This window comes from Ascaphus truei, chromosome 5, assembly GCF_040206685.1.
Source record: "Ascaphus truei isolate aAscTru1 chromosome 5, aAscTru1.hap1, whole genome shotgun sequence".
Lineage (NCBI taxonomy): Eukaryota > Metazoa > Chordata > Amphibia > Anura > Ascaphidae > Ascaphus > Ascaphus truei.
Window position 1 is genome coordinate 38529566 of NC_134487.1, and position 19479 is coordinate 38549044.

Consider the following 19479-nt stretch of genomic DNA (forward strand, 5'->3'; position numbering starts at 1 on the left):
CATGTATCCACAAAAGTATAGTCATGTGACTTCAGATGTCACCATATTGACATGAAGCTGTTATATTGCATACTGCCTCCTGGCAGAAATATTTGTGTCAAATAATAGAGTAAGTCCCCTACATCTATAATGGATGTAACAATATAAGACCTTTCACTACATTTTGGGGTGTTCCTGTTCATCTGTATAATATACCCTTTGATTAAAGCTTTGTAGTTTTTATTCAGCGGTACATTTTCAGAGGTTTACAGGTGGCTGCTGCAATAATCTGGCATCCAAAACTGACTTTCGGCAACTATAACTGCTTTGAAGTCTTTGAGAATTGTCACCTTGCCAAATATGTCTCCATTGTACTCCACAGACTAAGTCCTGTGTTTGTTTTAACAGCGATTCACTGATTTACACGTTGGGAACATTTTTAGTTTGTGTTTTCTTTTTTCCTGCCGTGTTTTAAAAGCTGCAGTCCCCCAAACATGATCCGTGTCTCATATATAATTTTTTTTTTTTTTTACTGCTCTCTGAAAGGGAGTTTGATGTACACTGGTGGCTCCCAATAAAAGCTGTGACGTCATGTCTCAGTAGCTTTGTATTGCCCTCTGGAGTGTGCCTGACCCCTGTGTCTAGTTTGTTTCCCAGTGTCAAGCACAAACTGTTCAAAGGTAGGTATCTCAAAAATTGGTGGGCGATTTAAAAAAATAAAAATAAATAAATAAATAAAAAAAAGGGATGAATAGCTGATTTTCATTCACATTGTATCATTTTATTCCAATGTGGAACTGCACCTTTAAACATCAGTTTAACTGAAAATGTATGTATCATTTTATTTCTATGGAGCCAGCAATGTACATAGTCCTTTTCAAAATTACAATACAATGTAAATACATTACAGCCAATGGGATTAAGTGCAACAGGTAAATTACAACATAAGGGAGAGACCATGCCAGGAACGTTTTACAATCTAAATACATTGCTTTTACAATATTGTTTGTGCCGATCTCCCCCAAAATCAAAAGGGACATCGTAACACAAATGATTAGTTTATATAGTACTGATCTATTTCTTGGCCTTTCATTTTTTTTGAGCCTTCATCTGGGTTTTTTTTTCTTCCTCGCCAAACGTTACCGTGGCAACCTCTGTTTCAATGTGTGTGAATGGCAGGGGCCATATTTATTTCCCACTGCTGACAAATTATATTCCCAGAATACAAGCACAGGTTTTGCAGGGGTTAAGTGGTATTGCTAAAAGGATGTCATAACCTTACAATTGAAAATAATGCACCGGAGGCACCTTGATTCCAATTCTGCAAAGAAAAACCTAGTTTTTAAAGTGTAATTTCTGCTTTAATGTCCTTATTTAAAAACTAAAATAAAAACCCCATTGGTTTGTAGAATGCGTGCGATGTGATTTCTAGGATACTTGTAGTAAAAAGAAAATTAAAGCGTGAAGATTTTTAGAATATTGTATGTGTAACCCAAAAACCAATTACTTAAAATAATTTCACTGCTTTCAGTTCCCTAAAGCTTATTAATTTACAAATAGCGGAATTCCGGTGTACATGTTTGTGAAGATCTATAGTTATTAAATTAACCTTTCGAGTTCTGGGGTCTGGTTGCCATTCCCTGGCACTTCTGGGTCATGTGACTGCTGCAGGAGCTAATACATGATTTGAATGGGGCCTCCATGCTGGATTTGGAATTGGTGTTGCTTCACTTCTGTTTTGATCATACTAGCCAATCGCCTCTTACAAAATGAGTACGTGTCTGGTGTACCTAGTACGTCATAAGTCTCTGGCTTGGCAAGGATCATGCCGTAGCAGGTAGTCGTGAGGGGAGAGAAATATTTTACATTTGAGGGATCAAAAAATGCTCTTGGGAGGCAAACTGCCTGATATAACTGGGAAGCTATTCATAAATAATTTCGCACCCTTCAGTAATGGTAACGTGCGCCGCTACTGCCAGGATTTTACCACTTGAAGTGATTTTGTTAAGTAATCTTCTGATGTATATATGTTCATAAATCTCTTCGCTGCATCTTATCTGTCCCATCTCACTAGTGGTCGGAACCAATGGGCGTACTTGCTTTTTTGACGAATCTTTATTTTTTCATCCACTTTTAGGATTTTTATCTTACTGCCACTTAATGTCTTCTTTCACAAATACGGGTGGTTTTCTTTGAAAGTAACTGCTAGCAAACCCAGGTTTCCTGCTCTGTAACAAGTGGTCTTATCTGTCAGCTATAAATGACTGCAGCAGCTAGTTATTTGGTATATTTGAGGTGCATTGAACTGTTGCACGTTATTTAATTCCGACCTTTATAGTGAGCAGTATCTTGCTATTTTTATTTTCTACCTGCACACCATAAAAAAATCTGTGGTGTATAGATGTTGGCTTTCCTCAATATTATTGAATTAATAATCAACTTTAAAAAAATGTTTCTTTCGTATACAATATATTTGCCATTAGGGGGGAACAATCTCTTTTAAAATGCATCTCCTTTTCCCTTTTCTCTAGGGTTTGTGGATGCACTTAGATGTTTGCAATGAGCACTGTGGCTGGCATGCCCCAGTGTTTTGGATCCCGATGCATAGGACTCCGTGGTAATCGAATTTATCAGAAGCGAACGTCATGAGCATAGTGATCCCTTTGCGGGTTGAGACAGCAGAAACTCCGTATTTGGAAATGGCTGCAGGCTCAGAGTGAGTATAACTTGATTTTCACAGATTCGGTGGTTTTACTGCATGTTGGTATATGTTGGGTTGGCAATCGGGGATTTCTCTCTTCCCTACTGGAGAAGCTTGCAAGAGATTGCAAATAACTAAAACTTTTAATGTGATCTGACACCGTACCATGAAACTTTAAATATGTCCGTCTGTTTTTTTAAAATGATTATTATTAATAAGTTGCACGTGAGTGCCAAATGGTGCATGTACTTTTTCTATCTGAGATAGACCGTGGCTTCATATTGCTGGTATTTTTTTTTCTCTGGTGTGCAACATATTCCTTGTTTTTTGCTTTTCCTAGCCGAGCCATATTATTATAATAATGGACATATATGACATATATTGCTCAAATCATTTTTGAGATGTCTAGTTTTGTCATTGTAACATTGACACTGCAGTGTAACATTATGGCAGGATAATTGCCTTCTGCTATAGCTAAATTTGTGTGTGTGTGTGTGTGTGTGTGTGTGTGTGTGTGTGTGTGTGTGTGTGTGTGTGTGTGTGTGTCCTCAGACATTAAAATAAACACTGGAAAAGATTTTTTCCCAACGAGGTTACAGATTCTAAATTCAATCAGGTATTTGATTTGAAGCTTTACAATGAAACGTATGTGATATTGATAATCATAAAACAATGATGGGTGAATAGTTGTTATCTATATATTATATTATCTATTGGTGGGTAAGAAGTTATATAATTTAGACAAGCCTGTGTGTGTGCGCGCTTCTAGTAGGGATTACATAGATTTTTCAAGCAAAAGAAAGCCGATGTATATACCATTTCTCTATTCTTTAAACTGCATTAAGAAATGACCTTATTTTACAGACCAGAATCCGTAGAAGCTAGCCCTGTGGTAGTCGAGAAGTCAAACAGTTATCCTCATCAGTTATATACCAGCAGTTCACACCACTCCCACAGTTACATTGGTTTGCCTTATGCGGTAAGTATTACTTTTTTATACCAATTTTAAATGGTATTCTTTTAAGGTTTTACAGTTTTTCTAACAAAATATTTGCAGTTGGAAATAGTACATATATATTTAGTCATAGAGCATATATTCATCTCAAAGACTCCATGGTCATTTGTCTCCCATAGTATTATAAAAACCTGCCAAAGTTATTTGAATACAACAAAAGACAGAAATGCTACATCCAATGTGACAAAATACATAGTGAATAGTATATAGTTAAATACTTCAATAATAATATTCTCATGAGTAAGGGTCATTTAGTTAAATCCTTTGGCCGAAGCTTTATAAGCCTGCATGCTATGTCAAGGCATAACCAAATTTTCAGGTCCTAACATTAAACTGCTAAACTTCTCTTTTACCTCTGTTGGAGGGAGAATGACTGCAGTGGGTCTGTCCATACAGCAAAAGGAAAGTTATTTTACAGCAGCAGACCAAGCAATATCCTACATGTGTATTTTGTTTTAATAAATCCATTCTGTACTACGAGAAAATACTTGTAGCATTTTTTTAACCACTGACATTTTTAATGTATTATAATGTAACACACCTTTTTTGTTTCTATAGCAACCATTTACAAAGTTTCAGATTCACTGAGTCAATACTCCTCTGCAGTCATTTAGTGAACCCCGAGCCGAATCTTCACCAATCGATCGGCAACGTAGCTAATTACTTATTGTGTGGATTGTATTGATGCACATATTAAAGGGGGGAGGGGAAATGCAGCTTGGACGGCTGCTTTAAGGGATTAAAAGAGATATGCCTAATTGCAAACCATTCATATATAGCATTGTATTAATAGCTGTTAATTATCACATATGTTGCCAATACATTTAATGGAAGGACCTTGATATGTTTCATAACTACATTTTCAGCCACTTTGGTATTAAACCACTTATTTACATTAATGCTGATACGTTGGTCGGTCATTTTCTTATAGCAATAAATATGTAAATTGTTGCATATGTGGGATACTGCTTTGGATTTGATACAAATTTTCTAGGTCTGTTTGACAATTACTAATTTACCTCTTGTCCATTGTTTACTGTAAATATTTTATATTTGATGATTTTTTTTTTGATCCTTAATTATACAGGATCACAACTATGGTGCTCGTCCTCCACCAACTCCTCCAGCATCTCCTCCTCCGGTTCTTATTAGTAAGAATGAAGTTAGCATATTTACTACTCCTAATTTTGATGAGACCTCCAGTGCTACAACTATCAGCACCTCTGAAGATGGAAGCTATGGCACTGATGTCACTCGGTGCATCTGTGGTTTTACCCATGACGATGGGTACATGATTTGTTGTGACAAATGCAGGTATATTATGCAATATATGTGTAGATTTTAATTGCGTCGTCTTTATTGGGAAATGATGATATTACAATATCTCTTTACAGTGTGAAAGTGACCAGCCAAATAGAAAATTTGGAAAAACCTGCAGTGTATGCGCTCCTTGTATTATAGTACTCAAAACGGTTTATTAGTTTTGGATTAGTTATGTTTATATTTCAGTTCATATAGGGAGAACATGGTTTGGTTAGGAAATTCTCCAGGTGGACACCATGTCACAAAGTCTTAAAGGAAAAGCTGACCTATAAAGTAGTTAATGTAATCTAACTGTTAATGGTCGTGATAATAATATGGCAAAATACAATGTTTTTAATGTTAACGCATTCCTTCCCTCCCCACCCCCCAGTGTCTGGCAGCATATCGATTGTATGGGTATCGACAGACAACATATTCCAGATATCTACTTATGTGAACGTTGTCAGCCTCGGTAAGTGAAATTGTCCCATAAGTCAGTTTACTTCTGCAAGTGTTGTATGGGTCATGGCTTCCTTTTAATTACTTTCAAACCACTCCCTTACAAAAAGAACACAAACTGATCGGGTACTATTGCAGTGGCCCTACACTAGAAAACACGCTGGTTGTGTGGTGAGGTTATGGACTTTTCCTCCACCAAGGTGGTGACCTAGGAACACCCGGAATCATTTTGAAATGTGCACATTAGTGGTTCTTGTTTAAAATTTGTTCCTGGAAGGAACGAGCCGTGTTGGCTTGCCTGCTCATCATCATCATCTCATTGCACATACTATTAATTATTGGTTAAAATAGAAAGTGAAATGGGTAAGGCAATGCTTTCCAAAGCATGTTTTACTTTTTTTTAAATGTGTTATTATTATAATAGGGATTTCTACTAAAACTTTGTTTTGTAACATTTATTTAATCCTGGAATAATATGTTCTTGGTAGTGGCAGGGTCCGAGCACGATGTACTAGATTTTAGCAAGTTGCCAAATAACCAAAGTGTGTGCTTTTATTCACAGGACATTGGATAAAGAGAGAGCAGTTTTGCTTCAACAAAGAAAACGGGAACATTTGTCAGGTGGGTAGATATATGTTCCTTTATCAGTTATACTTTTTTTTTATGTTGTACATTGTAGTAAAAACTTGAACTTTTGATTTAACGTGCATTAATTTGGCCATTTTGCTTTGCACTGGCCCCATTAAGTAGGTTAAAAACAGTAGCCCAAGTTATTCACTTATAATAACGGTCAGTGAGATCTTGGACCATGTCTGTTGCCTATGTAATTATTTATTCATTTTTGTCATTTCAGTTTGTCTTTTACAGGAAAGTTATGCATTATAAAGCTAAACTTTTGAATTTACACAGTAGGTGGCCTAGGCCAGCAACTCTATGGCTATGTCCTACAATCAAACTACTCCTTGTGACAGTTTAATGTCGTCTTAGAGTAACATTTTGAGTTTGGTCTTCAAGAATCAACAGAATGTATTTTTAGCAGAATAATATGTATTGGTAAAGTGTTTATATTTTAGAGTGTTTGTTAGACCGTATTCTTAAGAAGCTAGAATTTTGTGTAGACAGACTATCACGTGTCCAAAACAAAGTTTGCTTTTGCATTGAACCTTTTGGAAAGATTATTTACCAGGAGCTGCACTAAAAAGGAAATCCCAGCCGTATGTTTACATTTCATCACCTTAACAAAGGAGACGCACATTTGCTTTACAAATGCTAAATGCCAGATTCATGTGTGGGGTACTTTACTATAGATTCTACCTTTTTTATGGTGTTATCGATGCAGTCCAAAGGACAAGCATAAAAACCCTGACAGAAGGAAGCATTGTACTTCATATTTTACTTACAGTTTTGAGAGAAAACATCGGCAATTTGCTGGTGAAGCTGTATGATCTTTTTGTCCCGAATTCCCCACAACAAATTTCCTACAGCATGTGGATCCTAATGATTCGATTGCTGTTTATATTTGCAGTAGTAAATATAAGCTGTTGAGAACAGTCTTTTTGGGTGTCACTGGCCTATAAAGACATACTGGGCACCCTTTGTGTGCAGGGTGCTCCATGTGTTACCCGTTTCTGCTCCTAAACTTCAGGACTTTGTGTGTCACTGGGTAGAAAAGCAGATACATTTGAATAACACGTATAAGGTTCCAGCCGTGTCTAAGGAGAGATGATTATATATGGCTGGGTTTCTGTGCAGAAACATTAGGTTTAAGAAAATGTAAGGTGCAATTGTAATATTGTAGAAAACATTGTTAAATTACACCGGGGCTACAAATAACTGCGATAGTGCAGGTTAAGACAGTTTAACACGGAGACTCCCACTGAAACAAGGTTCCGTGCAATATTGCCTGATCGTCACTATTGTAGTTTGTTGAATAACCCTTGTGTAAAAAATATCACTCTGCAGTTATACAATTTATTGAATACAGAGGACCATGTTTACTAAGCAGTCTTCTGCCGTAAGATTCCTCCCTCTGGTGCTGGAAGACACCCTGCAGCCCATTCCAATCAAGGTCTCTTGAGTAAGAAATCTGCTTAGTGTCTTGTTTTAGGGCTTAGGGCAAAGTGAAGATGAGTTAAAAATATATAGGTTGTTCTCCAGTCCTATACACACACAAATAGTCTTGAAAAGTTTTTTCCAGAAGTTTTGCCTAATTATCTGTTCATTTTCAGGTATCCCCTGCTTTCTAAAATCTCACTTATAGACTGGAGACCCCAAAACATTTTTTAGTGCTCCAGCTTTCAGCAAACACCAATAAAGATGCCTACTGTGCAGAAATATTTTGTGCTGGTAATTGCTGTGGTGCTTAGGGAAGCGGCATAGGTTCCACACTTAATAAACATTGCAGACCTGGCAATAGTGTGTTGTACCTGGTTTCTATAGAGATTTTTGGAACGAGATGCATTTGGGTGGTGTAAAATTTATATGGACATACTCTGTATATTTACCAAATTCATAGACCAGGGGGTGCAGATCCTTTTAACTTCCTCCGCACACTCCAAGATGAAATGAGAATGTAGAAGATGCCAAGTAATACAATGTCTACATTAGTGTCTGGCCACCAGGGTATAACCGTTTTATTTTTCTACACCCCATCAAATTGTTCAAGTGGGCCAGATGAGAAAAATCTAGATACCTCATGGCAGGCGGCCCCCCAATCATTTTGTACCCTGCGGCCCACACATAAACGCAGATAAAAAAATTTTTGATGGCAAATATTTTGAAATAGTAGCAGGAAAACTGTAATTATTCAAATTTTTTCCTTTGAATGCTGTAATATAGATCATCTTCATAGTTGCGACAATAGTGAAGCCTAATAAGGAGGCATTACTTTCTATGCCATTAGGTGCATGATTCAAACTGGTCATGCCCGGAGGCAAGAAATGTTAGTGCACTGATTTAATTTTACATTCTTGAATGCCACACACCTTTGGGCTATAACTTTTGTGACTCTAATGCAGATGATCTTCAAACCTGCTACAATGGTAGAGGCAACAACGGAAGCCTTATATCTGGTAGGTACCATTTCAAGTGTGAACCCCCCCAACCCCGTATTACCCATGATTCCTTTGTGCAGGGGATTGCGCTGAATTTCCTTGTAAATTTTAGCAAGATTCCTTTTTTATTTTTTACCACATGAAACAATTTGAGGGTTTTTTGTCCTGCAAATTAATATAGTACAATATCCCCCCCCCCCTCCCATATTACATGCCTCTTCTGCTTTGCACGTGGGATGATTTGCTACTCTGTGTGGTTCAGAGAAATGTAAAACATTTTCCCATTTGTATTTATTGTATATTCTTTGTACTTCAGAGACCTATATTGGTTCTGGGCAAAGCTAGTTCACCCCCCCCCCCCCTGCTTCTAATACAGGGGTGGGTAACTCAAACCCTCAAGGGCCACCAACAGGTCAGGTTTTCAGGATATCCCAGCTTCACCACAGTGGCTCAGTCAGTGCTGAAGCAGGGATATCCTGAAAACCTGACCGGTTGGTGACTCTTCAGGGCTGGAGTTGCCCACCCCTGTTCCAACACCTTTTATTTCATGAACACATGTCCGTTGTATATGTTGCTTATTAGACCTGAAATGCCTCTTCAAATGACACTTCTACCTTCACATCTCATAAAGAGACTTTTATATAGTATAAAACTCAGGCAGAAACCGCATCTGTGAAGAACTTTAATAGTGTCCAATGTAATAAAACCATCAGCAAAATGGGCAGCGTAGTCTGAATATAGTCTCTGAATTGATAGGAAAAATAAAGTGTAAAAAGAAATGCCTTTTTTTTTTTTTTTTAATACATTCAAATACTTTACATTGTACCTTTTCATACCATAGGTATTTTCTGCAGGCAACTTATTTTATTTCCATTAAATGACAGCTGACAAGTTTACTAGTTAACAGTATGTCATCATAGTGCATGTATTTGGATTATTTGAAACTTAAGGAGTTCACAAAGCGGGAAACAGACAAAATCGATGTAAAAATATTTCCACTTACACTATGTAAGGAAAATCATGGTTTCAAAATGGCTAATTTGATCCTCCCAATTTACCAGCATGCAGTGATGAGGGAGCATATAATATTCTAAGCCTATAATATCGGAAACCTTATTTATAAAAAAATATATCTTTTATATAGTTTCAACAAACCCCTAGATGGGTTTTCACATATATTTTGGTATGTTATACTTTATAGTGTAACATTTTCACTAGTACTAGTTGATATACGAATACATTGATAAATTAAACATTTTTTTATTAAAACAATGAATTAGTTTATCGGTTTGTTGATATTTGTTTTAAAGATGGCGACACCAGCGCGACTGAAAGTGGCGATGAAGTCCCTATGGAGCTGTATACTGCTTTCCAACACACCCCTACAACACTTACACTCACCGCAACCAGAGTAACAAAGGTCACCGACAAAAAGAGGAAGAAAAGTGGCGAGAAAGAGCAGAATATTGCAAAATCTAAAAAGGTAAATGATTGGATGCAATAAATCTGAGTTATTGTGCTGATATTGAGTGTAATTCCTTTACAAAATGAAATAAAAGCAGTTTCCCAAATACATTTGTTTGTTCTTTGCTGCTGTTCTGCTTTTTATTCTTGCATTGTATTTTCGTCAAATGTTTCTTCTTTCTGTACAGACATCTGTGTTTCTAGTTAATATGCACTTGAATTTATCACAGAAAAAAACTATTTTTATATAGAATTGTGTCGATGGAGATTTTTTTTGGGGGGGGTGGCGGGGGGCATTTTCATTGTTACTGTAGTATTAAAACAGCCTTTAGCAGTGCACTGGTGAACGATTGAAAATATTAAATTTTTTATATTCACCTAAATTAATAACTAAAAACGACATTTTCTATTTGTATGATTTTAAAACACGAAATGCTCCAAAAGCCATAACATATTTTGTCCAGCTGTGGTTAAAGGGGCAGTCCCTCCTAGGACCATAGTGAATGTGTCAGTGGCATGTTTAATAGGTTAAATGTAGCTTTCCAAGGTTTTGTTTTGGAGGGTCTTTAATCTTTTGTAAAAATGTTGTTTCTGAGTTTCTACAGGTGCATTTTTAGATAATTTTTTTCACTAGGTAGCTGATTGTTTAAATGCAACCATCTGATAGACATGCACACACTGTGATGTAGAATTTCTCGTTGGAACAGAGGTTTTGAATGCTCCGTAAAATGTTATTAGGTCATACACTGCCATCTTATAACCATTCCCTGTTACCCAAGTGTTTCAGAGGTTGGCATTTACTGCATTGAGATTCTACACACTGAGGGAACAACATCTAAATGTTGACTGAAGAATTGTCGGTTGCTATACTTTTGTAACAGTAATATATTCTCACATATTCAATCTGTGTGGTCGTGCTATAAAATATTAAGGAGACGTTCATTTTTTGTTTCCTCAGGCCTTTAGGGAAGGATCTAGAAAATCTTCCAGAGTTAAGGTAAATATTACTTTATTTTATGCAGAATTTGTGCTCTTTTTGAGTTATTATTCTTTGCAGGGTGCAAAGGACTGGTTCAGTGACTGTGTACTTTCTATACGTTTGAAATAAGCGAAACTCTTACATTCAATGCTGGCTTGATCTTAAAGATATGTAAGGAATCTTTATTTAGCCATAAAGATATCCCTAGATTACAGCTCACAAGGAACCAATTGTAGTGTTCCCTTTTACAAGAATGTCTCACTTAAAGCTGCAGACCAAGCAATATCCTACTTGTGTTTTATTTAATAAATCAGTTTTGTACTAAAAGAATACACTTGTAGCATAAAAAAATGAACTCTGAATTACATTTTTAATGTATTATAATGTAACTAGCATTTTTTGTTTCTATAGCAACCATTTACAAAGTCAGATCCCCCTTCCTCTTCTGAAGCAGGCTCTGGCACACCCCTTTTTGAGCCCTGCCCCCTCTCTAGCTGTGCACCAATTGTATCTAGTCCCTGCCTGATCTCACACACAACTTTGCATCTTTGTTTGTCTTCTGCTGCACTGACGGACATTTAGTGAACCCCCCAGCTGAATCTTCGCCGATCGATCTGCAACTTTGCTAAATACTTATCATTGTGCAATTGTATTGATGCACTGCTGCATTAAAGGCAGATTATCTACACAATAGACACTTTTGGAAGATTTATCCAGTTGGCACGTTATAAATAATGAGCCATTCCTAATCTAAGTTCACATGTACTGGGGAACTTCAGAGATCGAAGTTGAAGCGGAGAATTACTTGACACACCCTTTCATTTATGGTTTTCTCTTCTTGGTGCACAATTATACACTTTGAAAAGTTTGATATTTATATAATGCACTAAGAAAATAACAATGACCTTTTGTAACGAAGATGTATCATTTTGTCATTTCTCAGGGTTCGGCACCAGAGATTGATCCCTCTGACAGTTCAACTTTTGGCTGGGAGGGTAAAATCAAAGCTTGGATGGACCACTATGAAGAAGCAAACAACAACCAGTACAGTGAGGGTGTTCAAAGAGAGGCACAAAGGATAGCTCTGCGACTCAGTTGTGACAGTGACAAAAAAGAACAGATCATAAAGTCAAACTTTAGCACCAGCAATCTAATGTTTAAACCACCAGTAGAGGTGAGTCCTTTCAGGCTTTCTTTTTCTTTATGCAGAATGAAAATTTACCCTCAGTGAAAATATTTGTCATAGTGTGTTTAGACCTATTAGACATGGGGTGCACAAACTTTTTTTTTTGTCTGATTTTCCCTCAAACACCCCCCACCCCCCTACGTTTTTTCTCCGACATTTTCCTCCGACAGAGTAAGGGACTTACAGAGGCCTAGAGCGTTCCCCCGTCATTTAAATGTTGCAGGGAAGAGCACAGGGCCTATATGCACTGCATCCCACCCAACCCCCACAGTTTGCGCACCCCTGTATTAGACCACTATATATGTATATATACACGCTTTTATATAAATCCTTTTTAACAATGACAGCAGAATTTGTACTGTTGAAAGCACGGTCAAAACATCTGTGGAAAATGTTTGTAACTTGTTGCCCCCTTCTAACCACAAGGAAGACTGCTTTATTTCACACATTACGTCTTCTTAAAATGGTCTAAAACATGTAAAATGTGCTCTGTCTGTGATATTAGATGGTGTTACTATAAAACAGCTGTTGAACTTGATATATATGTGAATAAAAAACTTTCTTTCTTTTTTTTAACCTGCAGAGCTACCTGCAGAAGAATAAAAGAATCCTGAAAGCTGCCAAAGACCTGCTTCCCGAAACGCTGATTATTGAATACAGGGGCAAGTTCATGCTGAGAGAACAATTTGAGGCAAATGGATATTTCTTTAAGAGGTATGTAGTGTTTTTTTTTTTGTTTTATTCCTCCCTTAAACTGGTAGAAGAAATATGAGGCACACAGACAACTGCATGGCCTCTCTTACTTGTGGTGTTATGTTTTGGTTAATTTGTTTATCCTGCTTGAAAATCCAATTTTTACCTAAAAGATCACTGATCTAACATAGTCTTTGATTTGCAGCAGTAAATGGGCTTCCAGGCTAGTTGTCCTCAGAAGGGTTTTGTCTCTCCAGTTAGATCACATTATAGATGAGTGTAAATGATGGTCTTCCTCCAACAGGAAAGATTTAAAATCTTTCTAAATCACTGGAACACTTTATTATTTTTTTTTTTACTTCTGTCGTGTGTTTCTTAAACATGTTATAGTAAACATTATGCTGTTAATATCAAAGCGGATATGATATTTAATGTATTAGTCAGGCTGCTTATTGTAACGTGTACACTGACTCCTGCTTTATTGTAAACATTTTCCCCTTGTTTAGGCCATACCCGTTTGTTTTGTTTTACTCTAAATTTCATGGATTAGAGATGTGTGTTGATGCCAGGACTTTTGGTAATGAAGCTCGGTTCATCAGGCGTTCTTGTACACCAAATGCTGAGGTATGTTTGGACCATACTACTTTTATTACATTACAAAATAAGCAATAGAATTAAAGAACCCCGACATATATTTTCATTTGGTGAGTCCAAGTGAAACAAATTCGTTGTCTATCTGGATATGTACTCTGCAATGTTTATATTGCTTGTGACATCTGTCTTTATTCATTGCTTCATTTCAGTTTAGGAAATATCTCTGGAATTTGCAATAGTTTCAGCAGAATCTACATAATAAATGCAGACCGTTGTATTAGAAATTATAAAGCAGACATTGCAATTAAAACTAGCAAATGTTTGGTGCACAACTATCTGTTTAAAGCAGGGGTGCGCAAACCTTTTTTTGTTTGCGCCCCTCTCTCTCTCTCTTACTTTTTCTCCGGCATCGGTGGTGTCATTTGCCGTTGCGTTGCCATTTGATCCCACAGCGTCATTTGACTCCGTGGTGTCATGGTGATGCGTTGCCAGAAGCCACAGGAGAGTGGGTAAGAGGCATACAGGGGCCTCGCACGCTCCCCGAGCATTTTATTTCAATGTTGTGGGGAAGAGTGCGGGGGCCTCTAAGCACTGTGTCCCTCAGTTTGCGCACCCCTGTGTTAAAGGATCAGGATTTCTGTGTGTAAACAGTGCAGTAAAATAGTGTAAAAGATGTGTGCTTGCTTCCCTTGTTAATTTGCCATTTATCCACTGAATGTAGGTGCGACACGTTATCGAAGAAGGAACCATTCATCTATATATTTACTCTGTTTTAAGCATTCCAAGGGGGACAGAAATCACAATCGCTTTTGATTTTGATTATGCAAATTGGTAAGTTCAAAACTTTAACTAAAAAAAGCCTTCACGTCTCTGTTCCTCCCTCCCCCCCTGCCGCCCACGACTTTTTTGTGTGATCTGTGCGCCAACTACAGATTATAAACTTTTTAAATATTTGTTTAATTTAGCAGATTTTGTGACAATGTTCTCTTGGTATTTGGAGGGATTGCTGCGTTAAAGCAGTTTTACAAAGCTAGAATAAAGCAGTTTTACAAAGCCTGAAATGTTATTTGGGCCTTATCTTCAAAACATGGCAACATAGCTATCTTAAAGCGTAATCCTGCCTAACGAACGCCCCTTTTTTATTGCAGCATAGGTACTGGGGGCTTTTTCTGGAGCTGAGCCGTGCTATTTTAGCTCTGGAGGCCCCCGTTCCCGAGATGCTTTCAAGTGAAGTTACCGGTGTTACTTCCTGGTTTCTTCAGGGGATTTAAATGGCTGTCCAAAAAGAAGCTGCAACCGATGATGTTGCGGCTTCCTATTGGCACAAGATTTGGCCAGCCGTTTTGTTGGTAACTTCACCGGTAAGTATCTCGGGAACCAGGGTGTCCATGGAGCGGAAAGTATCATTTTTTTTCAAGATAATGTGCTGTAGGGGTGACTGCCTGCCTGTTATTTATTTCGATATATTTATTTATTTCTTTTTAAGTGTGTATTTCATTCCTAAAAGAAAAATGTGCCCAACCATAAATGAATATGGCTGCTAAGCCCCTTCCACTCATAGCAAATAAAATAAAGCTAAGACGGCTTTTCTGATACGGCCCTCTGTATTCTGCATGGGGAAACAGCTGGCACACAGGGCACGTGAGAATAAAGGGCAGCAGTTGCCACGTGAACTCTCCTGCAGGCTTTGGGCCGTCCGTAAAAATAAAGTAAGAAAACAAATAAAAAGGTTGATGATCTGCGTTGAAGGGTATTTTTGGGGCAACTGTACCTTAAGGGGCATGCTACTGATTAGATCCTGTGGCATGCCAAAACCCTGCAGGTCTTTTAATAAAACATTTGTTAATTTCAGTGGAAACAAGCTCAAAATGTAATAGTTGAATGAACATTTCAAAATTATATCAGAAACACGGCAACACACATAGGGCAGGAGTGGCCAGCTCCAGTTCTCAAGAGTCACCAGCAGGTCAAGTTTTAAGAATATCCCTGCTTCAGCACACGTTGCTCAATCAGGGAATCTGAATGATTGAGCCACCTGTGCTGAAGCAGGGATATCCTTAAAACCTGACCTGTTCGTGGCCCTTGAGGACTGGAGTTGGTCACTCCTGGCATAGGGTATATGATGCATAAAAGTCCTAATGGGCACAGATAACACAGGTTTATCTGACTAGCACAAAAAGTGCAGTTAACCTAAGAATGCTTCTCACAGCAATCCATTTTTTCTCTCCCATTCCCCCAATCTTTTCAGTAAATACAAGGTGGATTGTGCATGCTTCCGAGAAAATCCAGAGTGCCCGGTTCTCAATTGCAGCTCGGATAGCACTGAAAATATCAACAGTGGGTATGAAACTAGGAGAAAAAAAGTGAAGAAAGAAAAGGACCTTTCTAAAGAAAGGGAATCTCAAAATCAAAACATTATTTTGGACTCAGAGGGAGCAATCAACCAATTGAAAACGCCGGATGAACAGCAAAGGAAGCTTTCCCCACTTCGACTGTCAATATCGAATAACCAGGTAATATTAGTCAAAAGTGGAATAAAATAATGTGTAACGGACTTCAACTGTTTCTGGAACAAATATACATAGCCATTTAGTAAACGTATAACGTTTTATGGCGGGTGATTTGTTTGCCAAAGCAGGTTTATCAGGGAAAAATAGAGTGAGAACAGGGCTGCATTCATATAATGCAGAATCATTTGTTTCCATGAGTGTTTCAAACATATGGTCTTGAACTGGAAATGTCTATGGTGGTTTTGGTGCAGAATTTTGTGCACATATTTCCTTTTTTTTCCCCCTCAGTGAATCCCCCCCCCCCACCCCCCTTTTTTTTTCTTATCTTTTTTTTTTTTCATGTCTGTAAGATAAGAAACCGTAAACTGGCAAATGTCACTTATGTAACGGAATATCTTTCTTTTAAAGCCCACACGAGTGTGTTAGAGGAATTTCTGTTTCAGGAAACTCACTGGCTTCCTTGAAGATATACAGTATGATCGAATCACTGAATCATCATCATCATTATAAAATAAATAAGCTAGAGTGTGATTTCAAGTCCACTCTAGCAGTGAATTGCTTACATTGAAAATTAGGGCAAGGAGCCCTGTATATTTTCATTATTGTAGAAGCATTCTTTGCTAATGCTGGTGCTTTGTTATGGTGTAAACAACTAATTGATCATATGTAAAACTTTGCCAGTAATCTCATCAGTAACTACCTTGTGATTCCATGTCATAATAAGATTAATGCATCATCTTCCGCATGGCAGCCATTACAATGAAGACTTGGGTCCACGTTTGACATAAAAGGGACGCTTGTACTTGGTAGCTTCTGGCGACTTGTTGGAATTTCTCCTGCTATAATTTACATCATGATAACCTCTAAAAATATAAAACTGCTTCTCCATCTCAAGAAGACTGAGCGCGTTCATTTTAATTGATAAGGACGTTGCACTTAATGATTCAATATGATCAGAAGGTGCTTCTGTCTAACGCTCATTCCTTTGGAGTCTAGGGCTTACCTGACTAGAAGCCGCTTCAAAATATATTGCATACGGGCCAATGTATTATTATTATTTTTTTAAATATAACATTCACGGGTAGGGGGGTTATCCAGTCCTGCTCTTCTCCAGAAAGAAAGGGGCATTTACAATCGGTCAGTGTACCCTTTTGTTGCCAGAGGTAGCAGCTGTTTTGCAGGTGCCTCTGGTAGTGAAAGGGGGACTTTTTTTTTAACTGGTCCATATTGCTGCTGTTAGATCGTTGGAATGCAATATAACGAATTCTGACATTTTATAAAGTTACACAAATGTCCCATTAGTTCAATATCCATACCAGTGATTCTCGGAGCAGCCATGAAGGATTTTTAAAATCTTGGGGAAGCCCTGCTCTTCAGACCTTGCTCCTATTCCTTTTCACACACATGTCCACCACACTCACCCACCCTCTTCTTGCACACTCGCCCTCACGCATGATACGCGCCCTTTTACTCCAAACACACTCCACATTTCTCACCCCATTATATACACAATTTTCGCCCCCCCCTCTTTCTTGCTTCCATACCATCCCACCTCCCCACACAAAGCCATCACCCCCATTTGACACACCCTTTCCCACACAAAGCCCTCACTCCTTCACTCTTCCCTTCCACCTTACCACACACCTAAAACCTGTCAGCTGCTCAATGCGTATGTGCTGTCTGGGGATGGAGAAGCTCCGCTCTCCTCTGTGCCGGTCTTAGAGACAAGAGGAGAATCGGTGCATCTACCTCTCCAGGTAATACGGCACGGACCCATTGAGCAGCCAGCAGAGTTTTTCCCCTGGGGCCGATTTTTAGACAGGCCGGATACATAATACGAGGTAACCCAAGTTGCATGTTGATGGAACAGAATCTTTTCTGTCTATTGATTTTTTTAAAGCCAGGCAGCACTGCATAGGTGATGTAACCTTCAGGTAGCTCCAACCCTCTGCACTACCTTTTATGTCTAAACCGAGGAGGAGTCATTTGATGGTTACTGTGCTTTTGCAAGCAGCATGTGACCACCTTGAATGCTTGTATAGCTCAGGAATTGAATTCCAGTTCACATGTAAATGGGCACCCAAGCCCCACCAATTTCTCTTGGGGGACGTGGTTAAGGACTCCTGTAGTTCTTGTAGCCCTAGTTACCCTAGATTAAGTAGTGCAGTGGAGCTTCTGTAAAGCAGTCATTTCCGTCTTTCAGGAGCCAGATTTTATTGATGATATAGAAGAAAAAAACCCTATTAGCAATGAAGTAGAAATGGAATCAGAGGAGCAGATTGCAGAAAGGAAAAGGAAGATGGTAAGTCGGGAAGATAGTGGCTAGTTAAAGCGATCACTGGGCCTTGGTGACAACTGCTCTTCCCATGCTGATTGTTGCTTCCTTTTAGGCTTTAGATACAGATCATGTATTAATGGCTTCCTATTTGCTTTATACTCTTAATAAAAGGCTTGCTTGGTGCATTCATTTCATTTGGCTCTTTAAAATATCTTTCTGTTGATTTTGTAAAATGGCTTCGGGGTTGTAATGTTAAAAATATTTCTGCATATTTGCATTACCTGTTGCGTTTATGGCTTTCGTCTGCTCACTAGTGTATCCTAGCACGAGATAAAGGGGTGCCTGTGTTTTTAGTTAATAACTTGGTTGTTGTTAATCTATTTTCTGCAGAAAAGACGATTGATTTTGTTGCAGCAAAAGAGTTAGTCACAAAAGATATGTAATATTGTATTGTATGTCTCTATTTATATAGCGCCAAAAGTGTACTCCGCGCTCCACAAAGAATACAGTACAGGGCATTATAATTATACAATAAGTGTAGCAAAATCATACAATAGGAAAGGAAATCCCTGCCCCGAAGAGCTTACAATCTAAGAGGTTTAATGGGAAACTTACACAGAGACAGCAGGTGAGGGAGTAAGTGCTGTAGATGGCAGTGCTTGGTCACAATGGGTGGTAGGAGTGACTGAGTGTGGGACAATAGCCATGAGTGCAGGCTATTGGGATGCTTGATTTGTGGGGTAAAATTTAAGGAAGGTCAGTGTTAAATGAAAAGGTTAACACCATTTACAGGGGAAGAGGTGGCAGGGAGGAATGAGCGAGATCAGGTGTGTATGGCTTAGGGGAGATCCCTAGCAGCAGGAAGGAGTAGATAGAGGGTGTGAATAGAGGATTTGTGTGGGTGTTTTTTATTGAGGGGTAAAGAAGTTGTTGGGAGAGAGGTGTATAAATAATGGTGTAGTGGGGATGTTGTAGAGAACAGAACTGCTCACAAAGGAGTGAGGAAACAATAAACAGAAAAATAAATAGGGAGGGCATAGTGAGATGCAGGAGGAGAGGGTTATAATATATAATATTTTATATATTTCATAAATATATAATTTTACCACTATTTCAGCCGGTCCTTTTTATAGGAGTATATTCCAAGAGTGACTCTGGTTTACTTCTGGCTATAAGGGATATATGCATACAAAAATAAGCTTACTAGTTTTCCTTACTCTGACTAGAAGCATTTTGCAGCAGTCTTGGTACTTAAAAAAGCAATCC

General features: G+C 38.2%; 1 protein-coding gene across 9 annotated transcripts in view; it reads left to right on the plus strand.

Moving 5' to 3' along the window:
• The first annotated feature begins 2447 nt into the window (after positions 1-2447).
• Positions 2448-19479, plus strand: part of KMT2E (lysine methyltransferase 2E (inactive)) — a 43355-nt gene continuing 26323 nt past the window's right edge. For 2 of the 9 annotated variants that reach the window (XM_075599664.1, XM_075599666.1), the window contains exons 1-14: positions 2449-2695; positions 3545-3659; positions 4783-5009; positions 5389-5469; positions 6019-6077; positions 8474-8527; positions 9820-9992; positions 10932-10970; positions 11896-12126; positions 12722-12852; positions 13338-13455; positions 14147-14256; positions 15674-15938; positions 18139-18237. In XM_075599664.1, the coding sequence (XP_075455779.1) occupies positions 2625-2695; positions 3545-3659; positions 4783-5009; positions 5389-5469; positions 6019-6077; positions 8474-8527; positions 9820-9992; positions 10932-10970; positions 11896-12126; positions 12722-12852; positions 13338-13455; positions 14147-14256; positions 15674-15938; positions 18139-18237 (1773 nt within the window). In that variant the 5' untranslated portion in view covers positions 2449-2624. Of the gene's footprint in view, positions 2696-3544; positions 3660-4782; positions 5010-5388; positions 5470-6018; positions 6078-8473; positions 8528-9819; positions 9993-10931; positions 10971-11895; positions 12127-12721; positions 12853-13337; positions 13456-14146; positions 14257-15673; positions 15939-18138; positions 18238-19479 lie in introns of all 9 variants that reach the window. The other 7 variants (XM_075599660.1, XM_075599665.1, XM_075599668.1 and 4 more) reach the window with 6 other exon arrangements.